General features: G+C 45.7%; 1 protein-coding gene across 7 annotated transcripts in view; it reads right to left on the reverse strand.

Moving 5' to 3' along the window:
• Positions 1-19,687, reverse strand: part of SLC4A4 (solute carrier family 4 member 4) — a 188,823-nt gene that overhangs the window by 38,443 nt on the left and 130,693 nt on the right. For all 7 annotated transcript variants that reach the window (XM_082236334.1, XM_082236336.1, XM_082236331.1 and 4 more), the window contains 7 exons: positions 18,315-18,472; positions 15,980-16,067; positions 14,083-14,237; positions 13,407-13,520; positions 12,853-13,027; positions 5,625-5,758; positions 3,513-3,784 (listed from right to left, as the gene is read on the reverse strand). In XM_082236334.1, the coding sequence (XP_082092460.1) occupies positions 3,513-3,784; positions 5,625-5,758; positions 12,853-13,027; positions 13,407-13,520; positions 14,083-14,237; positions 15,980-16,067; positions 18,315-18,472 (1,096 nt within the window). The remainder of the gene's footprint in view (positions 1-3,512; positions 3,785-5,624; positions 5,759-12,852; positions 13,028-13,406; positions 13,521-14,082; positions 14,238-15,979; positions 16,068-18,314; positions 18,473-19,687) is intronic.

Here is a 19,687-nt window from a genome sequence, read left to right on the forward strand (position 1 = left end):
AGGCATGATGGGAGTTGTAGTTCAGCAAATTCCACTTTTCCAATGCGCGGCAAGAAGAAGTGTTCTCTTTGCCCTGTATCTCCCAACATTTAGCTTCATTCGCTTATTTACTTGGTGCATTTGTACCCCACCTTTCCTAAAAGGAGACCAAGGCAGAATACTCTGTGGTCCTTTTCCCTGTTTTGTAATAATAATAATAATTTATTATTTATACCCCGCCCATCTGGCTGGGCCTCCCCAGCCACTCTGGGCGGCTTCCATAGAAAGCAGAAATACAGTAAAATATCACACGTTAAAAACTTCCCTGAACAGGGCTGCCTTAAGATGTCTCCTGAATGTCAGGTAGTTGTTTATCACTTTGACATCTGCTGGAAGGGCGTTCCACAGGGCGGGCGCCACTACCGAGAAGGCGCTCTGCCTGGTTCCCTGTAACTTGGCTTCTCGCAGTGAGGGAACCGCCAGAAGGCCCTCGGCGCTGGACCTCAGCGTCCGGGCAGAATGATGGGGGTGGAGACGCTCCTTCAGATATACTGGGCCGAGGCCGTTTAGGGCTTTAAAGGTCAGCACCAACACTTTGAATTGTGCTCGGAAACGTACTGGGAGCCAATGTAGGTCTTTCAAGACCGGTGTTATATGGTCTCGGCGGCCGCCCCCAGTCACCAGTCTAGCTGCCGCATTCTGGATTAGTTGTAGTTTCCGAGTCACCTTCAAAGGTAGCCCCACATAGAGCGCATTGCAGTAGTCCAAGCAGGAGATAACCAGAGCATGCACCACTCTGGCGAGACAGTCCGCAGGCAGATAGGGTCTCAGCCTACGTACCAGATGGAGCTGGTAAACAGCTGCCCTGGACACAGAATTGAGCTGTGCCTCCATGGACAGCTGTGAGTCCAAAATGACTCCCAGGCTGCGCACCTGGTCCTTCAGGGGCACAGTTACCCCATTCAGGACCAGGGAATCCTCCACACCTGCCCGCCTCCTGTCCCCCAAAAACAGTACTTCTGTCTTGTCAGGATTCAACCTCAATCTGCTAGCCACCATCCATCCTCCAACCACCTCCAGACACTCACGCAGGACCTTCACCGCCTTCACTGGTTCTGATTTAAAAGAGAGGTAGAGCTGGGTATCATTGTACTTGCAACAGCCCTGGGATGTAGGTTAGGCTGAGAGACAGTGACTGGCCCCAAGGTCATACAGTGAGCTTCATGGCTGAAGCTGGATTTGAACTAGGGTCTCCCCCCTACTCTACTCTAACCACTACACTGTGCTGCCTCCCATTATAAATCTAGGATCACAGGGAAGCACTTCTAGACAAGAGCATCTACCTGCCTGCCTTCCAGCAGCCTTGAGGTCCAGCACCTCTCATATTAAGCACTCTGGCTTCATATTTAATGCATAATGCCTGAAATGAATCCAGGCACAGGCCACCTGGCGTACGATAGGTAGGATGCAGAACGGGTCGTGTTCCTGTTTGGCAAGCATGCTGAATGCTCAAGTTTGCTTTGCTCAGTGCCAAACTTCTGACTCACTGCTGTCTCAACGCTGGACATACCTCGCTACTGACGAAAGTTGACTGCCACATATCGTGCACTACTCAACTCGAGCTCTTTGTACTCCTGTTTCTACCACCAAGGCAAGATTTAATTTTAGTGTCCGAGGACATCAGACCTGGGGCGGGTGGGAGGGATTGGAGGTGGTGAGCCACTTTGTGGAAAAGGAGGGTGGAGATGTTTTAATAAATTATTAGTCTTCTGGCTCTCTTGTTTCTCATACAAAGGATGCTGTCAGGGAACTGACATCAGAGCGAGAGGCGAAGGGAAGGCTCCCAGATTCTGTGGGGGAAGGACCCAGCACCAGGGGGAGAAGCAGCTCGGTAGAGGAGGAAGGAAATCAGCGCAACACCAGGGATAAAGGGGGGCAAATGGGGGAAGCGGAGGGAGAGCTCCGGGATACTTCTCTGGAGATCAGTGAGGAGAGCACAGGGCCTCCACTACCCATGCCCTCCCTGCGCAGAAGACTCCCGCGCAGTGAGAGAAGGAGGCGACTGGGAGTCAGACAGCTTTTATCCTGGAAAAGCTTTAAGAAACGCCCACAGACAGATTCTGCCAGCGACTGAGACAGCCACACGGAGATGGGCTGTGCAGTCCGAACGGTTTAACCAAGGCAATTAAGCCTAGAGAGGCGGGAGTTTTACGCACGAGTAACTCATACCCATTACAGATGCAATGCAAGGAAATCATCTCTCTAGGAGCAAATTTTCTTTTTTTATCTAGAAGTGGGTAAAAAGCACCTTGCACAAAAAAAGAATGAATCCCTATTAGTTAGTTATCATGTTGGCTCCGCTAACTGGAATTAAATGGGTAATGGATAAAAAGTTTCATATGGAACTTCTATGTCCATCAACCCTAACCTGGTAACCTCTAGATCTTTTCATACCTCGTGCTGCCTTCCCAAAGCTGGATAAGCAAGGCAGGGTCCTAGAGCCCTCCCATAGCTGGGAAAGCACTATCTAGGCTTTGGCAAGGAAGCCGGAAGACTCTTGCAGCCTGTCAAGAGCCCATATGCCTCTTTTCCAAAGCCCAGGGCCTCGCTTATGTGGCTCTGGCAAGGAAGCACAAGAGCTGGGAGGAGCATCAAATGTTGCCAAAGGCTGCCAAAAAAGGCCTCGAGAGCCACTTGAGAGCCAGTGTGGTTAAGAGCGGTAGACTTGTAATCTGGTGAACCGGGTTCGCTTCCCTGTTCCTCCACATGCAGCTGCTGGGTGACCTTGGGCTGGTCACACTTCTTTGAAGTCTCTCAGCCCCACTCACCTCACAGAGTGTTTGTTGTGGGGGAGGAAGGGAAAGGAGAATGTTAGCCGCTTTGAGACTCCTTAGGGTAGTGATAAAGCGGGATATCAAATCCAAACTCCTCTTCTTCTCTTCTTATCTAGATGTTTCAGACTATAACCCCCCCCCCTTAAGGAAATCAGCCCTGAGCACTAACTGGAAGGAAATTCTTAAGGAAATCAGCCCTGAGTGCTCACTGGAAGGACAGATCCTAAAGCTGAGGCCCCAATACTTTGGCCACCTCATGAGAAGTGAAGACTCCCTGGAAAAGACCCTGATGTTGGGAAAGATGGAGGGCACAAGAAGGGGACGACAGAGGACGAGATGGTTGGACGGTGTTCTCGAAGCTACCAGCATGAGTCTGACCAAACTGCGGGAGGCAGTGGAAGACAGGAGTGCCTGGTATGCTCTGGTCCATGGGGTCACGAAGAGTCGGACATGACTAAACAACAACAACAATCCCCCCCTTCATGCAAACTAGCATGGGCCATTGTCAAGGTTGCTGTGAGTATCTGAAAGGCACTAACCTAAGGAAGCATGCTGTGTGTGTTGGGCTGACAACATGGAAGGCCAATACAGGTAGGGAAATTTGCAAGGTTTATTAGTCTGTTGGAGTGCTGAAAACCCCACCACGACACAGACAAGCGAGTGTCCTTGCAGGTTGCTGGCAAGAAGCCTCCCTCTTACCTGGATCTGGCGGCATGCAGGTGCAGGAGTAAAGGGTAATCTGGTTCACTTTAAATTTGGAGTTGATGGGGTAGTAGTCTGCCAATTTGATCATCTTCTTGAAAGCGTCATAGATGAAGATGAAGCTGATGAGGGAGGAGAAGCCCTCTTCCGTGAACCGGGTGAAATACTGGACCAAGAAGCTGGCGTCAGTGGCAACCAGGATAAGACACAGGAAGGCGGACCACAAACCGATCCAGAGGCGGAACTCCAGATAATGCAGGTCATTGTCTCTGCAAACAGAGAGATAACCCAAGTAAAAACAAGGGACAAGGGGGCTACATGAAAGGAACAGAGTACAGTGGTGCCTCGCAAGACGAAAATAATCCGTTTCGCGAGTCTCTTCGTCTAGCGGTTTTTTCGTCTTGCGAGGCATTCGTCTTGCAGTGCACCACTGTATTCCAAAAGAAAGTACATTTTCGTCTTGCGAAGCAACCCTATTAGCGGCTTAGCGGCTATTAAAGGCTTAGCGGATTAGCGGATTAGAAAAAGGGGGGGAAAGCGAAAAAAATGGCAAGACTTGCAAGACGTTTTCGTCTTGCGAAGCAAGCCCATAGGGAAATCCGTCTTGCGAAGCGCATCGAAAAACGGAAAACCCTTTCGTCTAGCGGGTTTTTCATCTTGCGAGGCATTCGTCTTGCGGGGCACCACTGTATTCCAAAAGAAAGTGCATTCGGAAAAGCTACGTCAAGGCAAAGCGTGGGAAAGGGAATCAGATTGTGGAAGCAAGGTTCAGTTGGAAGGTTTGTTCTCATTCTTCTACTTAGGGGGCAAAGAGGTGGGCATGACATTGAAGCCCCATCTCCCTAAACTCTGGATAACACGCTTGATTTTGCCCCTACACATGTCTTCAACATCAGCTTTTCAGCAGGTGGTGCTCACATATTTCAAGCCTACTTCCCACAGCTATGAGGGCCAGAAACATCTTTAAATAGTGGAAGAGTGAGAATGCAAGTTGCTGCATTCGATGCATTAAACTCCATTGTGTTGCAGAACAACGGCAGGAATGCGCAAAGCTGCAATGGTGATTATTCTTCCACAGAGTTAGGAATGAGGTGGAGAAATACGATGCCTGAAAGGCAAGGAACCATGAGCTCCTATACTATGCATGCAGAAGGTCCTGGGTTCAAATCTTCAACATCTCCACTGAGGGTTTTATGAAGCAGGTGCCTCCCCACTTGAAGAGCTACTGCAACCAGAACAGACAATTCTGGGCTAGATCAGGGCTTGGAAACTTTTTTCAGCTTTTTTTCCCTCTGAGCAACCTTCTTCTCCCCATGGTGGGCAGGTAAAGGTAAAGGGATCCCTGACCGTTAGGTCCAGTCGTGGACGACTCTGGGGTTGCGGCGCTCATCTCGCTTTACTGGCCAAGGGAGCCGGCGTACAGCTTCTGGGTCATGTGGCCAGCATGACTAAGCTGCTTCTGGAAAAGAGCAGCGCACGGAAATGCCGTTTACCTTCCCACCGGAGCGGTACCTATTTATCTACTTGCACTTTGACGGGCTTTCAAACTGCTAGGTTGGCAGGAGCAGGGACTGAGCAACAGGAGCTCACCCCATTGCAGGGATTCGAACCGCCGACCTTCTGATCGGCAAACCCTAGGTTCTGTGGTAAAATTGGATGGAGCAACAAATATGAATGTTAACTTTGCTGCAATTGGGACTCGACAACTTTGCTGATAGACTGCAGATCACTCAGAGATCTACCATCAGACCCTGAACTATTTTCTGTCCTCCTTGCAGTACTGGTGTTAAATGTGTGGCCAACTTGAAAATAGCAATTCCTTTGTGGAAGGGGACTTTGGTTTCCAACAAAGATTTCCTTGGTGGAGAAGGAACCAGACAGGAATGCACAGCAGAAACTTGCATTTCCTTGTGTGCTAATCTAGAAATAGCTGCGACAGGAAGTGTGATGATGAAAGCTCTCTTGCCCCTCTGTGTTTCATAACTCTACCCTTGCAAAATACTTACAGTAACTTGCACCAGGAAACATTCACATTACAAGCACAGTAGATCCAGGGCATTCTGTTGCAAGCAGCAGCTGCCCACCATCGCCACCTTCTCTCTTACTTACTTGCTGAAGTTAAACAGAAGCCTTTCGAAGACCAAGACAGGCCCAGTACTGCTCAGAATAGTGAGTGGTTGGCCAGCAAAAAGGCAAAAGAGAGCTCCTGTCACTGCGGTGCCCAGAAAGCTTTCCAACACGCCCTAGAACCAGAAGAACGAAAAGGGTAAATACATTTCAGAAGCCGGTTCGTCTTCCACTCTATTCTTTTAGTACCAGCGATGATCGCATAGGGCAGAATTAACAACGCACAAACCACAGTTAATTCCTTTCCCTTGAATTTGCTGCGACTCTAAAATAAACTAACTAGGTGATCTCAGGCAAACCTCTCTCTCAGGTTTGGCTTTGTCCTGCATCTACGCTTTGGGAACAATGATACTTACCTTCTGCCTTGTTGGTAAGGATTGCAACAAGATAAGCACTGAAAAACACTTTGAACACTCTAAAGCACTAAACAAATTCTATTATTATTAGTAGTAGTAGTAGTAGTAGTAGTAGTAGTAGTAGATGTAGTCAAAGCAGATGACCACAACTCAATGAGTACAAGAGTTATCTTTTTGGCATCTGAGATATGGCCATGAATATTGATATATGTACAAATTTAATAAATACTAATAATAATAATAATCACAAATAATAATAATCACAAACCATTTCCAGCACATGCTAGGATGTCACCATATACATATTTAAATTTAACAGCAAGAGGAAAATCGAGGAGACCGAGAACTATTTCTACCTTCCAAATGTTCGGAAACAACAAAAAGTCATCCTTGAAAAATTAAGAAATTAGCTTAGAATCCGTAAAACATGGGAAAACCCCAATATTACAAGATTGGCTTTCTCTGCCTAACGGCTTCTAAATGTTTGAGAACGCAGCAGACGGGCGATTTTAAAGCTTCTCCCAGCCACCCTGAGGTGTAGCAACATACTGTAAAATAATTAAATCCACAACATAATGGAAAGCCAGAATTCTGCAAAGGTGAAACTAAACCCTGGCCAAGTGCTCCTCCTGGCCAAGTAAGAGGAAGGGAGAGAAGTGTGCAAGCCCAACACTTCACACACGTCTGGCTAATAAATAATAATAATAATAATAATAATAATAATAATTCATTATTTGTACCCCGCCCATCTGGCTGGGTTTCCCCAGCCACTCTGGGTGGCTTCCAACAAAGATTAAGAATACATTAAAATGTCACACATTAAAAGCTTCCCTAAACAGGGCTGCCTTCAGATGTCTTCTGAATGTCAAGTAGTTGTTTATCTATTTGACATCTGATGGGAGGGTGTTCCACAGGGCAGGTGCCACTACCTAGAAGGCCCTCTGCCTGGTTCTCTGTAGCTTTGCGTCTTGCAGTGAGGGAACCGCTAGAAGGCCCTCAGCACTGGACCTCAGCGTCTGGGCAGAACGATGCGGGTGGAGACTCTCCTTCAGGTGTACTGGGCCGAGGCCATTTAGGGTTTTAAAGGTCAACACCAACACTTTGAATTGTGCTCAGAAACGTACTCGGAAATGTGCCAACTAACACTAACCATGGTTTAGTGCTATGTATGAATGTGGTTTTTATTGTCCATTTTAAGGATGGAAGCTTTCAGCTCCAGTTTCAGAGTTTTCACCCAGGCAGGAAGCAACTTTTAAACATATTTCACATGCATTTTCCAACCATGGCCAAGCGTTTCATCAGAAACCCCTCTACTTGTGCAACTTCCCCAATCCTTGAATTAGTGTGTCCAGCAGGAGAAGGGTTTTTGCAGAGTGAAGTTCAATTTTTAAAAGAAGTTCCTTCAAGTTTCTTTGTCTTCCCATAAACATGGCTTTGTTACACACTGCGAAGCAAACAAGCCTTATGTTGTGTGCCATGCAGCAATGTGAAGAATGTAGTTCAGCAGGTCACAGATACCAACTTCTGTGGACGCTATAATTTCCTTTTACAGTTTGTAAATATGCGGAATGAATAAAAAAGATACTTGACAGAGCCTCCAGGACCTGTACAGAATATTTATGTGGGGGGGGGGGGAGAGAAGAAAACTGGAATTGGATGGATTGCCTGACCTTATTTAATTAAACGTAAGCAAAATTCTTAGCAGCAGAAGCAATAAAAGAGAGAACTACATTGCTGAAGGCACTTGGAAGTGGCCGGATACTGCACATTTCAGAGTCCTTGGCTGGCTCCTGTAAATGGTAATTGTGAGTGAGGCCCACATCCTGACCCCTTGAGCAGTAATTTTCAGCCTGTTATATGTGATCCATCATCCCAAGGGTCCCTAAACTCACCTCAGTCACTTTTAACATATTTTTTTTTACACATTCAAATGATAAATTCAAAGGCTAATGGCCTATTTGTTAATCCTATTTATTAACAAATAAAAGTACCTTCAATTCTGATTTACACAATATTCTATTCCATCTCTAAGAAGATATTCTATGTCTAAGAACCCTGCTTTCTCAGAAACGCAAAGCCTTGATTCAAGGACTCGGAAACCAAAACCGCCAGTCATATTAGAAGCAAACATCCTCACTCTGTGTTACAGAATCAAAATACTGGACATAGCAATGATATATGCCTCAAGTATTTCTGAGCCAGTGCTAATACTGAACAAACTACTATACAAGGAATACAATACACCGAATTGTAGCACAGTTCCTAAGAATCCACTTTCCTCAAAACTCTTGTTTGCAGAGATAAGGGAAACGTTCCAGTGCGTCAGCAAATGTAAATAGTGTAGTTTCATTGAACACAGAGAGGAAAGAATGCAGTTACAAATTGCACTGACCCAGTTCGAGCAAAGCTCTGTTTGTTGTGGAGGCTACACACAGTGAGGATCACACCTGCTTCCTGCTTCACCCAGTGGAAATGTCTGACCTAACTCTGGGCCAGGTGGACTCTCACCTGTGAGAATAATGTTTGCATATGGACTACATGTATGCAACACTCAACATTTAACAACCTGGATGTGGTTGTTTAGCTACATAAAAATCTTGGAAATGACTGTGTGATTTAAATATCTGCACACTGGATTTTATGTGTGCAGGCCCCCATGAAAATACTACAAACACACATGGACTGGCCCTGAATGAGAGACAGTTGCGCCCAGTGTGTGTTGGTGGGGTGCAGTACAGATCTCCCACTATGCCTTTGTGCTGATCATGTTCATCTGATCCAGGTGACTGATGCAGAAATCTGGCTCTTCTATAATGCTACGTGTGTCGCTAATTTTGTGCCTGCTTTCCATTGTTCCATTTTCCTGGCTCCACCTCTTTCTTGTGGACCAGACTGAGCCTCATGAGCTGCTCAGACTTTTTGAGTACATATCTTTCACGTCCCTGAGGTCAGGTTCCCCTTCTTTGGAGCATGAAGCCAGGGAGTCAGTGGGAGAGGGAACTGCCTCCAGGGTCAGTCCAAGTTGAACAGTAAACCAGAAGGTGCTTGTGCAAGAGGCACCCATTATGGTTCTACCTCTCTGGCCCAAGGTCATGTTGACTTCCTCTGACTCCAGCTCAGAAGCCCTAATGGAACCACAGTCTTCCCTGCTCTGTTGGAATCAAAGTAGGCCCATTTAAATGAAGAGGTTACTCTCACAAAAAGTTACACCAGCTCTTATTTCAGGCTCAGTTGAAGGGCAACTGTTGCTGAAGCAACATTTGAGCCCTGCTCATATGGAGGATTCAACTTGAGCCCTGTAAGGAGCTGTCCAGGGTGCTACTGGAGCCTTGCCTCTGTACTGCAGAGGCTGTTGATCAAAACAGAACAGTTTTCAGTGAAATCCAGCTGGAGGCTTCCTTAAATCAGCTCTCCATGCTTCTCTGGAGGCAGTGGGTGGCAGTGAGGTCTATAGACTTGTTTGCTTGTCTGGCTCATCATATGGATTCCACCCTAGAGCCCAGTCTGCTTGACCTCCTTCCTCATCTGTCTGCCTATCCTAGAGAACTAACACTGGATCCAACAGATAGCCTAAAGTTCTAACTTTGCCCGGATTTTACTGGGATATCATTCACCAAAGACTGGCGAGTGTTTTTGGTCATACTCTACTTTGTGTGGATTTGTTTTTGGCCTGGGTTGGGGAACCTGTGGCCCTCTAATTGCTGCTGAATTACAGTTCCCATCATCTCTGAGCACTGGCCATGCTGGAGCTGATGGGAGTTGGAATCCAACAATCATCTAGAGCAGCGGTTCTCAACCTGTGGGTCCCCAGATGTTGTTGGACTACAACACCCATCAGCCCTGAGCTCTGGCCTTGCTAGCTAGGGGTGATGGGAGTTGTAGTTCAACAACATCTGGGGACATCTGGGGACCCACAGGTTGAGAAAGGCTGATCTAGAGGGCTACAGGCTTTAGACCTTTTCAAGATTAATTATTCCCCATGGTTCTGGGGCTGAATGAGCCGCTAACTGAATTGGCTTTTTGCTGGATCCCAGGAAAAACAGCAGCATTAATAAAACTCCCTGCCACATATGCACACACACAACAACAACAACAAAAGTAGGAAGAAGAGAGATCACTGTTTGGCACTAGTCATCATCTCCTTAGTTACTGTGCCTTTCCATGTTCTCCCCAAATGCACTTCTCTTTAGCTGACGCGGCAGCTAAAAAAGCCAATGCAATTCTGGGCCGCATCAATAGGAGTATAGCATCTAGATCAAGGGAAGTAATAGTGCCACTGTATTCTGCTTTGGTCAGACCTCACCTGGAGTAATGTGTCCAGTTCTGGGCACCACAATTCAAGAAGGACACTGACAAACTGGAACGTGTCCAGAGGAGGGCAACCAAAATGGTCAAAGGCCTGGAAACGATGCCTTATGAGGAACGGCTAAGGGAGCTGGGCATGTTTAGCCTGGAGAAGAGGAGGTTAAGGGGTGATATGATAGCCATGTTCAAATATATAAAAGGATGTCACATAGAGGAGGGAGAAAGGTTGTTTTCTGCTGCTCCGGAGAAGCGGACACGGAGCAATGGATCCAAACTACAAGAAAGAAGATTCCACCTAAACATTAGGAAGAACTTCCTGACAGTAAGAGCTGTTCGACAGTGGAATTTGCTGCCAAGGAGTGTGGTGGAGTCTTCTTCTTTGGAGGTCTTTAAGCAGAGGCTTGACAACCATATGTCAGGAGTGCTCTGATGGTGTTTCCTGCTTGGCAGGGGGTTGGACTCGATGGCCCTTGTGGTCTCTTCCAACTCTATGATTCTATGATTCTATGATTCTATGATTCTATGAGCCCAGGACAAAGGGCCAAGTAGTTCACTTTCTAGCCCTGGCCAAGAATTAATTTCAATGCTGCCTGACTATGACTTCTGAAGGTACAATAACCTACACTCAGGATTGACACTTCTCATGCAGGGTGATTTGCTCTGCATAATTCATTTAAATGTCAATGAATTTAATATTTCCACTGAACACAAAGATTGGAGGGGACCCGGGGGGGGGAGCCAACCTAGTGTACATACACACAAACACAACACAACACAAGATCCAGCTGAAACTAAGCCAAATGTAAAAAGGGAATGTGCTATAAAAAGTAGTAGTAGAGTCTCACAGACCAGGAAACTTTGTTCGAGGTAAAGAAACCAGAGAGTTCTTTGTTAAGCTAACTTCCTTCATTTTGAGAACAAATATTTGGCCAGTGATAGGGAGGCGAAGGAGGCATTCACAGTACTTGACACTGATTTATTTCCCCATCTCCTGGAGTTTCATGTAAGCAGATGAATTTTGTTTAGATTTGCAGCAGACTCAACGTGGAACTGAAAAGGTTTCTTTTTTTCCACTCCATGCACGCCAGCAGGAAGTTTCTTTTTTCAAAGGCAAATCACTTTCCATGGCTAGCCTCCTTTGTTCCCTTCTGGTGGGAACGCTGGGAGCCTGATTAAATCTATGCCGAGAATATGACAGGGCTCAATACAGGAGTGCTGTGACATAGACATAGACCCAGAACCACTTCCAAATATCAAGGTTCAGTCCTAAAACACATGACAGATTTGTAAAGTGAAGAGTGATGGGTCAAGAGCATGTGCAGAGTGCATTCTGTGCCCCTGATTATACAACCACAACAGCATACGGCATGCATGGGATATGGGGAAGTAGTGGATAGCATGGTGGGACTGTCCTACTCACCTGACTTCCCTCTACATTGTTGACAAACACCAGAATGGAGAGCACTAGACTGTCTGCCAGCGCATTTGCACTGACTTCACCACCGCCTTGCCCCTATCTATCCTAGTACCCGGCAGTGACGCAACCTGTGCCAAGTGAGCAACGCAGCTCCGCCATGCTTGTTATTGATTAGGAAGCTTTCCTGATCAGGGAACGTACCTTCCCAATACTATTGAATCATGACAGCACTCTCTTTAGTGATTCAGCATTCATTGATCTCTGCCTGGTGCTGTTTAACCTAGTTAGAGTATTGTGGCCAATCTGGGCTATCATCCTTAGTGCTTGTTTGAGTGAATACTTCTGTTTTGTTCTTGCAAACTGTGGCGTTACTGATCTCGCTGGCATATACAAGATTGCTTATAGCATTTTCGCCCCAGTGCCCTGCCCACTTTCCTCCAATATCCGATGCATGCAAGATTTTTCAAGTTGCAGCTGACGCAGCACAGGTAATCTTGCACCACCTGAAACTGCTGCACAGGTGCAACACCCCAAGTGTCTCACTGGACCAGTTTAAAAAAAGGTAAAGGACCCCTGGACAGTTAAGTCCAGTGAAAGGCGCTCATCTCACTTTCAGGCCGAGGGAGCTGGCGTTTATCCACAGACAGCTTTTGAGGTCATGTGGCCAGCATGACTAAACGGCTTCTGGCACAATGGGACACTGTGACGGAAACCAGAGTGCACAGAAACACTGTTTCCCTTCCTGCCACAGTGGTACCTATTTATCTACTTGCGGTGGCATGCTTTCAAACTGCTAGCTTGGCAGGAGCTGGGACAGAGCAATGGGAGCTCATTCCGTCGTGGGGATTCGACCTGACGATCTTCCAATTGGCAAGCCCAAGAGGCTCAGTGGTTTAGACCACAGCGCCACCCGCTTCCCTGTCACTGGACCAGTGCAACACCACGACTCACAACAGGACGCTGGCGCAATAACTCTTGCATCTCATACTTGTTTTGTTTTTCTTTGCACAGCAGATCGTAAGGCTGTGCTGTTTGAAGTGGTCGTGAAAAAAGAAAAAAACCTGTTTTTGACCAAGCCCAGACTACTGCAGCTGCAGAAGTTTGAAATGTCTTGCCCCGAGCCATGGCTCACCTGCATGTTGTCTGTAGCATCTCCCAGCAGCCCCCCAAAAGTGATGGCGTTGGTTACAGTAGCCAGATAGATGAAGAGAATGGCAGACAGGGCTTGGATGTTGAATGCATCATAGAAGTCGCTGGCAAAGAAAGGGGCTTTCCTCTTGATGTCTTTGATTAAACCGCCGCAGAATCTAGCAAGGGGAAGAAGAAGAAGAGTTTGGATTTGATATCCCGCTTTATCACTACCCGAAGGAGTCTCAAAGTGGCTAACAATCTCCTTTCCCTTCCTCCCCCACAACAAACACTCTGTGAGGTGAGTGGGGCTGAGAGACTTCAGAGAAGTGTGACTGGCCCAAGGTCACCCAGCAGCTGCATGTGGAGGAGCGGTGAAGCGAACCTGGTTCACCAGATTATGAGTCTACCGCTCTTAACCACTACACCACACTGGAGAACCATGCGCCACAATTACATGAGTCAAGGCACAAAAGGAAAATCTGGAACCGAGAAGCCTGTGTGCCAATGCAATCTAGTGAGATGCCCCGTATCGGTGCACAGACTTTTGTCACTTACCTGCCAGTTCGTTGCAACTCCTCGCAGTCCCCGTGCCCCCCACTTCCATTTCCCCCGTCATGTGGAGTGTCCCCGTTCATCTGCAGATTCTCACCACCCGAATACATGTTTTTCCTGAGCAGAAAGAAAGAAATGATAATTCAGCTGGGCTTCCATATATCCAGGATCTTTGGCCTGTAACTTTGGGTGCCGCAACTGCGGCGAGGCACGTGGCATTAAGGCGTGCCCATTTTAGGCAGTGAAACTTTAATTACTGCAACCATATCCAGTGACGGGGTCTTAAAATTTTGTGGGGGTTTTTTGTTTTTTTGAGGGGGTGAGGAATTCAAATATGCTATTACTTTTGTGACTGGACAACATTTACCTTGGCAAGTCTAGGTTTGACAAAGAAACACATAAATTGCTTTCGGAAAACCAAAGAATTTTAATTTTACCTTATGAAAATGTCGGGTCATACTAAACAAATAAGTACATATAACTGCAAGTATTTGGCAATCATTTTTAATGATTCCTATGCAATTTTACACACATTTTACTTACCAAGCAAAACCAAATCCTATTAATTTAACCAAAATATCCCAAGTCCTGATACAACCTTTTTTGGCATGCCTCGATTTTGGAATGTGAAAGTTGAAAAAGTTGGCATGCCTTAATGCGACATATGCACCTCTCTTACCTTTTGTCTGAAGACGGGAGGGACTTGGGGGGCTCTATCCTGATGGCAGGGTCCCACTCCCCCGGGGGGAGCACAATAACTTCATCCAGGAACTCATCGATCCCAGCGATCAGGTCCTGTCTGTCTTTCGCTTTGTAGGCAATGTCGTGGAACACCTGCACATGGGAAGGAAAGGGAAGGTTGCCATCTAGCAAATCCTTCTACAGGTGCACAGAAAGACGCCTCATTTATGAGGTCATCCTCTTTGTCCATCTAGCCTGACACTCTTCTCTTCTGCCTGGCAGCAACTCTCCATGGCTTCAGGCTGTGGCCTTTCCAATAAGCTGTTACCTGATTGTTTTAGATGTCGGGGATTCAATCTGCAGTCCTCAAAGTCCAAAGCACATCCACTACCCACTGAGCTATGGTTTCTCCCTGCTATGGAGCACTAGTCAAATTGCCACTAGCCAAACTGAGAGGTTACCTGTGGCGATCACACAGGGTCCCCGGTCATTTAACAGTCTATTGATCCCTGTGCCACCGCTGTGCTCGCTTCCCCGCTGCCACCAACCCGTTACTCTCGGGTAAAACACTGAGTCCAGACAGTTGTTAAAACTGAGCCAAATAAACAAGTTTATTTTATAAGCATTAACAAGTTTGTGGTTTCTCAGATAATATTCCTGTCAGTTTCTTAACTTTAGTTTCTTTACCGGACTATACCTTCCTAATACCTTCTGACTGATTATATCAACTGTTTGACTGACTCCTCTTAACAGAGTCTCTCACTCTCTCACATCAGACTAGCCCAAGCCACAGACTTATCCTCTCTGTCTCTTCTAACTCCAGGCTGACTTCTCAACCACCCTAACTCTAACTCTAACTCCTTCCCTTGGGTTCCCATTGGTTAGTCATTTTACCATTAGTTAACCCTTTCCCTATGAACCCAGTATGATGTCACACACCTAGGAGAGCAAACACCACATTACCTTTTATTCTGCAGAGCTTTTGCTTAATGGGGGAAAAGCTGGCAATATCTTTTCAGCAAAGGAGGAAGCAGCAGAGGGATGCTTAACTTTTCCTGCACCCACCACTTTTCAGTGCAACAGTTTCCCGGGCTACTCCTGCTGCCCCTGCAGCTGGGTTTATATTTCTGGTCTTTGAACCAGCGATTGGAAAATGTTCCTGTGCAAATTAGTTTAATTGGGATTTCAAAAATTTCAGTTCAGTACCTGATGCCCTGGAGAGTGATCTAATTTAGGACGTTTAATTTACCTGTATTTAGCAAACACTTGAACAACCAAGCTCAGCTAATATTGCATTTGAAGTTAGGCCTTTTCACCTGTTCATTGCTACTAATGAAATTATGGGACAGAGAATTTTCCATGGAAAATAAAGCACTGGAAAAGTTTGCTCCCCACATCACTGCTCTGAACCTAGCTGGAAATAAAGTGGGTGTGAGGAGCTGAAGGGGGAGTGATAGGCAAGGAAATTACTCCTCGGCCACCTGTTGCCTAGAAGTTACCTCCATCCTGCCATTTTACTGATGTTTGGTGGACACCTGTGTTCAAAGACACAGGACTGCCACCGTCCCAGGAAGTTCTGCTTCTAGACAGTCAAGATCAGTTGCTGTTTCCTATCACTTGGTGGCAAGCTGAACACTTTATCCAATGTAATGCGTGGAACAGCCTTCAAAATCTCCCATTCCTGGAAATTCGCAGAAGACTACCCTGAACATTTCCTGGAAGTATTGCAAGATTGGCTCTTTTGAGGCTGTGGCTAGAAAAGCGAAAGCTTTTATCTTGTGAACCACCCTGAGAGATTGTGATGAAGGGTGGTAAATATATAATAATAACAACAATAATGCAAATATCGGTTACTGCTAAGTGAACTGCACTCAGCAACACAGACGGGAGATTACCTCATCAGACATCAAGGTGGCGATGGCTCGGCCAATCTCATGGTACGATTTAGCTTTGCCTTTGGGACCCAGCAAAATGAAGAGGAACCTGACCCCCAAGGAGGAAAAAGAAAGAACAAACAAATATTGTCATGATTCACTTTGGAAAAAACCAACACAGTATATCTTCAGTAAAATATGTACCACCAGATTAGATAAAAGCAATGGAGCATGGAGATTCATAGAATTTGTATCAGTTGGACATTAATAAACAACAAGAAGATATAGCAGAACTTGTTATATCATTAACGTCAGAAAAACTTTAATAAAAAAATCTTGACAGCGATCCAAGGAAACTGGAAGGCTATGAATCATGGAATTGTAGGACTGGACTGGAAGGAACCCACAGGGCCATGTGTTCAAACCCTCTGCAATGCAGGAAAAGCGCTTCTCCATCAACATGCTTAATTTGATTGGGACCAAATTGATTGGAGAAGAGGAGGTTAAGGGGTGATATGATAGCCATGTTCAAATATATAAAAGGATGTCACATAGAGGAGGGAGAAAGGTTGTTTTCTGCTGCTCCGGAGAAGCGGACATGGAGCAATGGATCCAAACTACAAGAAAGAAGATTCCACCTAAACATTAGGAAGAACTTCCTGACAGTAAGAGCTGTTCGACAGTGGAATTTGCTGCCAAGGAGTGTGGTGGAGTCTCCTACTTTGGAGGTCTTTAAGCAGAGGCTTGACAACCATATGTCAGGAGTGCTCTGATGGTGTTTCCTGCTTGGCAGGGGGTTGGACTCGATGGCCCTTGTGGTCTCTTCCAACTCTATGATTCTATGATTCTATGATTCTATGATTCAAATCCCTGCTTAAGATGAAGTGGCCGATTCCAATAGTTGGTCATCCCATCGGGTAATTACAGAACTTTAATGTAACTGAATTTTGCTTATTTCCTCTTCCTTTTCATTCTTCCATTTTTGTGCCATGTCTATCATGTCTATTGTGTCATGTTTATCATGTCTATTGTGTCATGTCTATCATGTCATGTCTATCAGACATTCCGGCATGACCCTGTTTTATTTTGGCATGCTGCGTAGTTGCCTTTTAATAATAGAAAACAGGATCAGGGAGGGAGGGAGAAAAGGCTCCTTAACTCGGAGCTGTGGGGACATGGGGACCTTCAGTCTCAGGAACTGCTTCATGGGGGCAAGGCCAAGCAGAGATGAGCTGCTGTGCTCATTAGGCCTGGCATTCCTGTGCAGATCCTGTTTTTGCTAAGAAGGAATTAACTCCAACTTGCACGGTGTGGTTTACTGCTGGCTCTCTCCTATCTATAGAGAACACTTTTTGTTGCTGTTGTTATTCCTTAGTTTAAAACTGCAATTTTCTTAAATATGAATGCTCTCTCTTCCTTCCCCCCCCCTTCTTCTTGGCAGGGGGTTGGACTCGATGGCCCTTGTGGTCTCTTCCAACTCTATGATTCTATGATTCTATGATTCTGACTTAAGTAATGCTAATACAACCATGGACTTGAAAAGGCTCCTAGTGTTTAAAATAACATTTGTGAAAAAACCAGAGGCTTTTTTATTAGGTATTTTAGGAACAGAGATTCCGAGTGAGCAGAAAAGACTTTTTATGTATGGGATGAAAGCAGCGAGAATATTACTGGCCCACAGATGGAAAGAGGATAAAGTTCCAGCCAAAGAGGAGTGGCCGGTGAAGATGATGGACTACGCCAAAATGGTGAGACTGACCAGAAGAATCAGAGACCAGGATGAGAAGAAGTTGAAGAAAAAATGGAAAAAAATTATAATGTATTTAAGAGAACAATGTAAACAACTAAAAACTTTGGCAGGATTAGATTAATACTTGTAAAGTACAAAACACAATGGAAAAGTTAATAATATTTATACTGAATTGGGGGGGATAAGCTGGAAGAAAAAGGGATTGACAATGAAAACCAGAGAAGGGCGGGGGGAGGTCAAGGGATTCCGAGAATCCAAAATGTGAAGGTGAAGGTTTAAATTGAAATGTGTTATGTAAAATTTTTACAAAATACAGTGGTACCTCTGGTTGCGAACAGGATCCGTTCCGGAGTCCCGTTTGCAACCTGAAAAGAACACAACCTGCGTCTGTGTGTCTGTGGATGCGTGAGTCACGATTCGCCGCTTCTGAGCATGCGCGTGATGTCATTTTGCGTATCTACGCATGCGCAAGCGGCGAAACCCGGAAGTAACTCTTTCCGGTACTTCCGGGTTGCCGCAGGATGCAACCTGAAAACATGTAACCTGAAGCAATCGTAACATGAGGTATGACTGTATATTAAAAAGAAAAAGAAATGGCTCCTTTACCGGGTAGGTACAGGGACTTCTGTAAGAGCACCGAGCATAACTGCTTGCTGCAGCCGAACGAAGGCAATGAAAGGGGCTTCCAGGAAGTCGACTTCTCCCACCAGGACATTGGAGGCCTCGGCGTCTCGAGGTAACTTCTTCATGAACTTGTTCTTCAGCTGCGTGGGAGAGAGAAGAGACACAGGCGTCTCGTCAGAACGAAAAGGCTCTTGTGGTTTAAGGCAAAGAAGTTTAATTACGGCAGAAACTTCTGTGGGCTACAGGTATAACTCACAAAACAAGATTTTTTAATTATTTATTTTTATTTAGTGGATTTCTATACTACCCTTCATCATAAGATGTCAGGGCAGCTCACAGAAGAAAATGGAGGACAGAAACAAGTAAATAGTTAAAACAAAACAAGAAAACAATAATCCCTCTCCCTTTCCCATAGACAGGTGTAAAAGGCTGTAGAATATTAATCAGCCAAAGGCCTGGCTGAAGAGGAATGTTTTCACCTGGCGCCTAAAGATGTATCATGAAGTGCCAAACTGGGGAGATCATTCCACAAGCGGGATCCCACCCTCAATTCCTCCAGTTATCACCAACACGTAAGTTTGTATATATGCAATTGTATCTACTGGACAGTTCAGATATACTGCTTATTATTAATTTACAAATTGCCTTTTACCCCATATGTCACTGCAATTTAATAATGGCAGCACACCATAATGGCCACAGCAACAAGAAGAGCGTCCCATTTAACGTGTGCAGTATTACGCAGAAGGCCCGGGCTGCATTTCTGTTTGGCGGTAAAAGCAGAACTGGGGAAGGAGGCAAAAACGTTTGTGGAATGAAATACGTCCCTACCTTGATAGATTGCTGCTGGAAACTGCATGAGAAAAGGTCTAAATTTCAGAGTAGCTTAAGGTGACACTCCTAGATGCTCCAGTGAAGGGCAGAGAAGTTTCCACTTCTTACTCTTTCTTCTTTGAAAAGTGCAGCTGGAAGGATATTCCAGCTGCAATTATTCATCTTGTCCTTAGTGTTCTAGCCGACACAACATGTGTGACATTTTGCAGATCCCTTGAGGATAAATCACGAAAGCACTTTGCTTTGGAAATCCCACGCAAACTGAGCACATACTGGATATATTGTGATGTTTCCATCTCTTACCACTCGTACCAAGTCTCCCCCCTGGAGGATTTCACAGACTACCTGGCATCACAAAAACACAGTGTCCAATTATGCAATTTTGTGGTCCACATACCCAGATGTTTAAAAGGTCAAGGGACCCTAACCATTAGGTCCAGTCGTGACCGACTCTGGGGTTGCGGCACTCATCTCGTTTTATTGCCGAGGGAGCCAATACAGCTTCCGGGTCATGTTGGCCA

This window comes from Podarcis vaucheri (genome assembly GCF_965113315.1).
Source record: "Podarcis vaucheri genome assembly, chromosome: 9".
Taxonomy (NCBI): Eukaryota; Metazoa; Chordata; class Lepidosauria; order Squamata; family Lacertidae; genus Podarcis; species Podarcis vaucheri.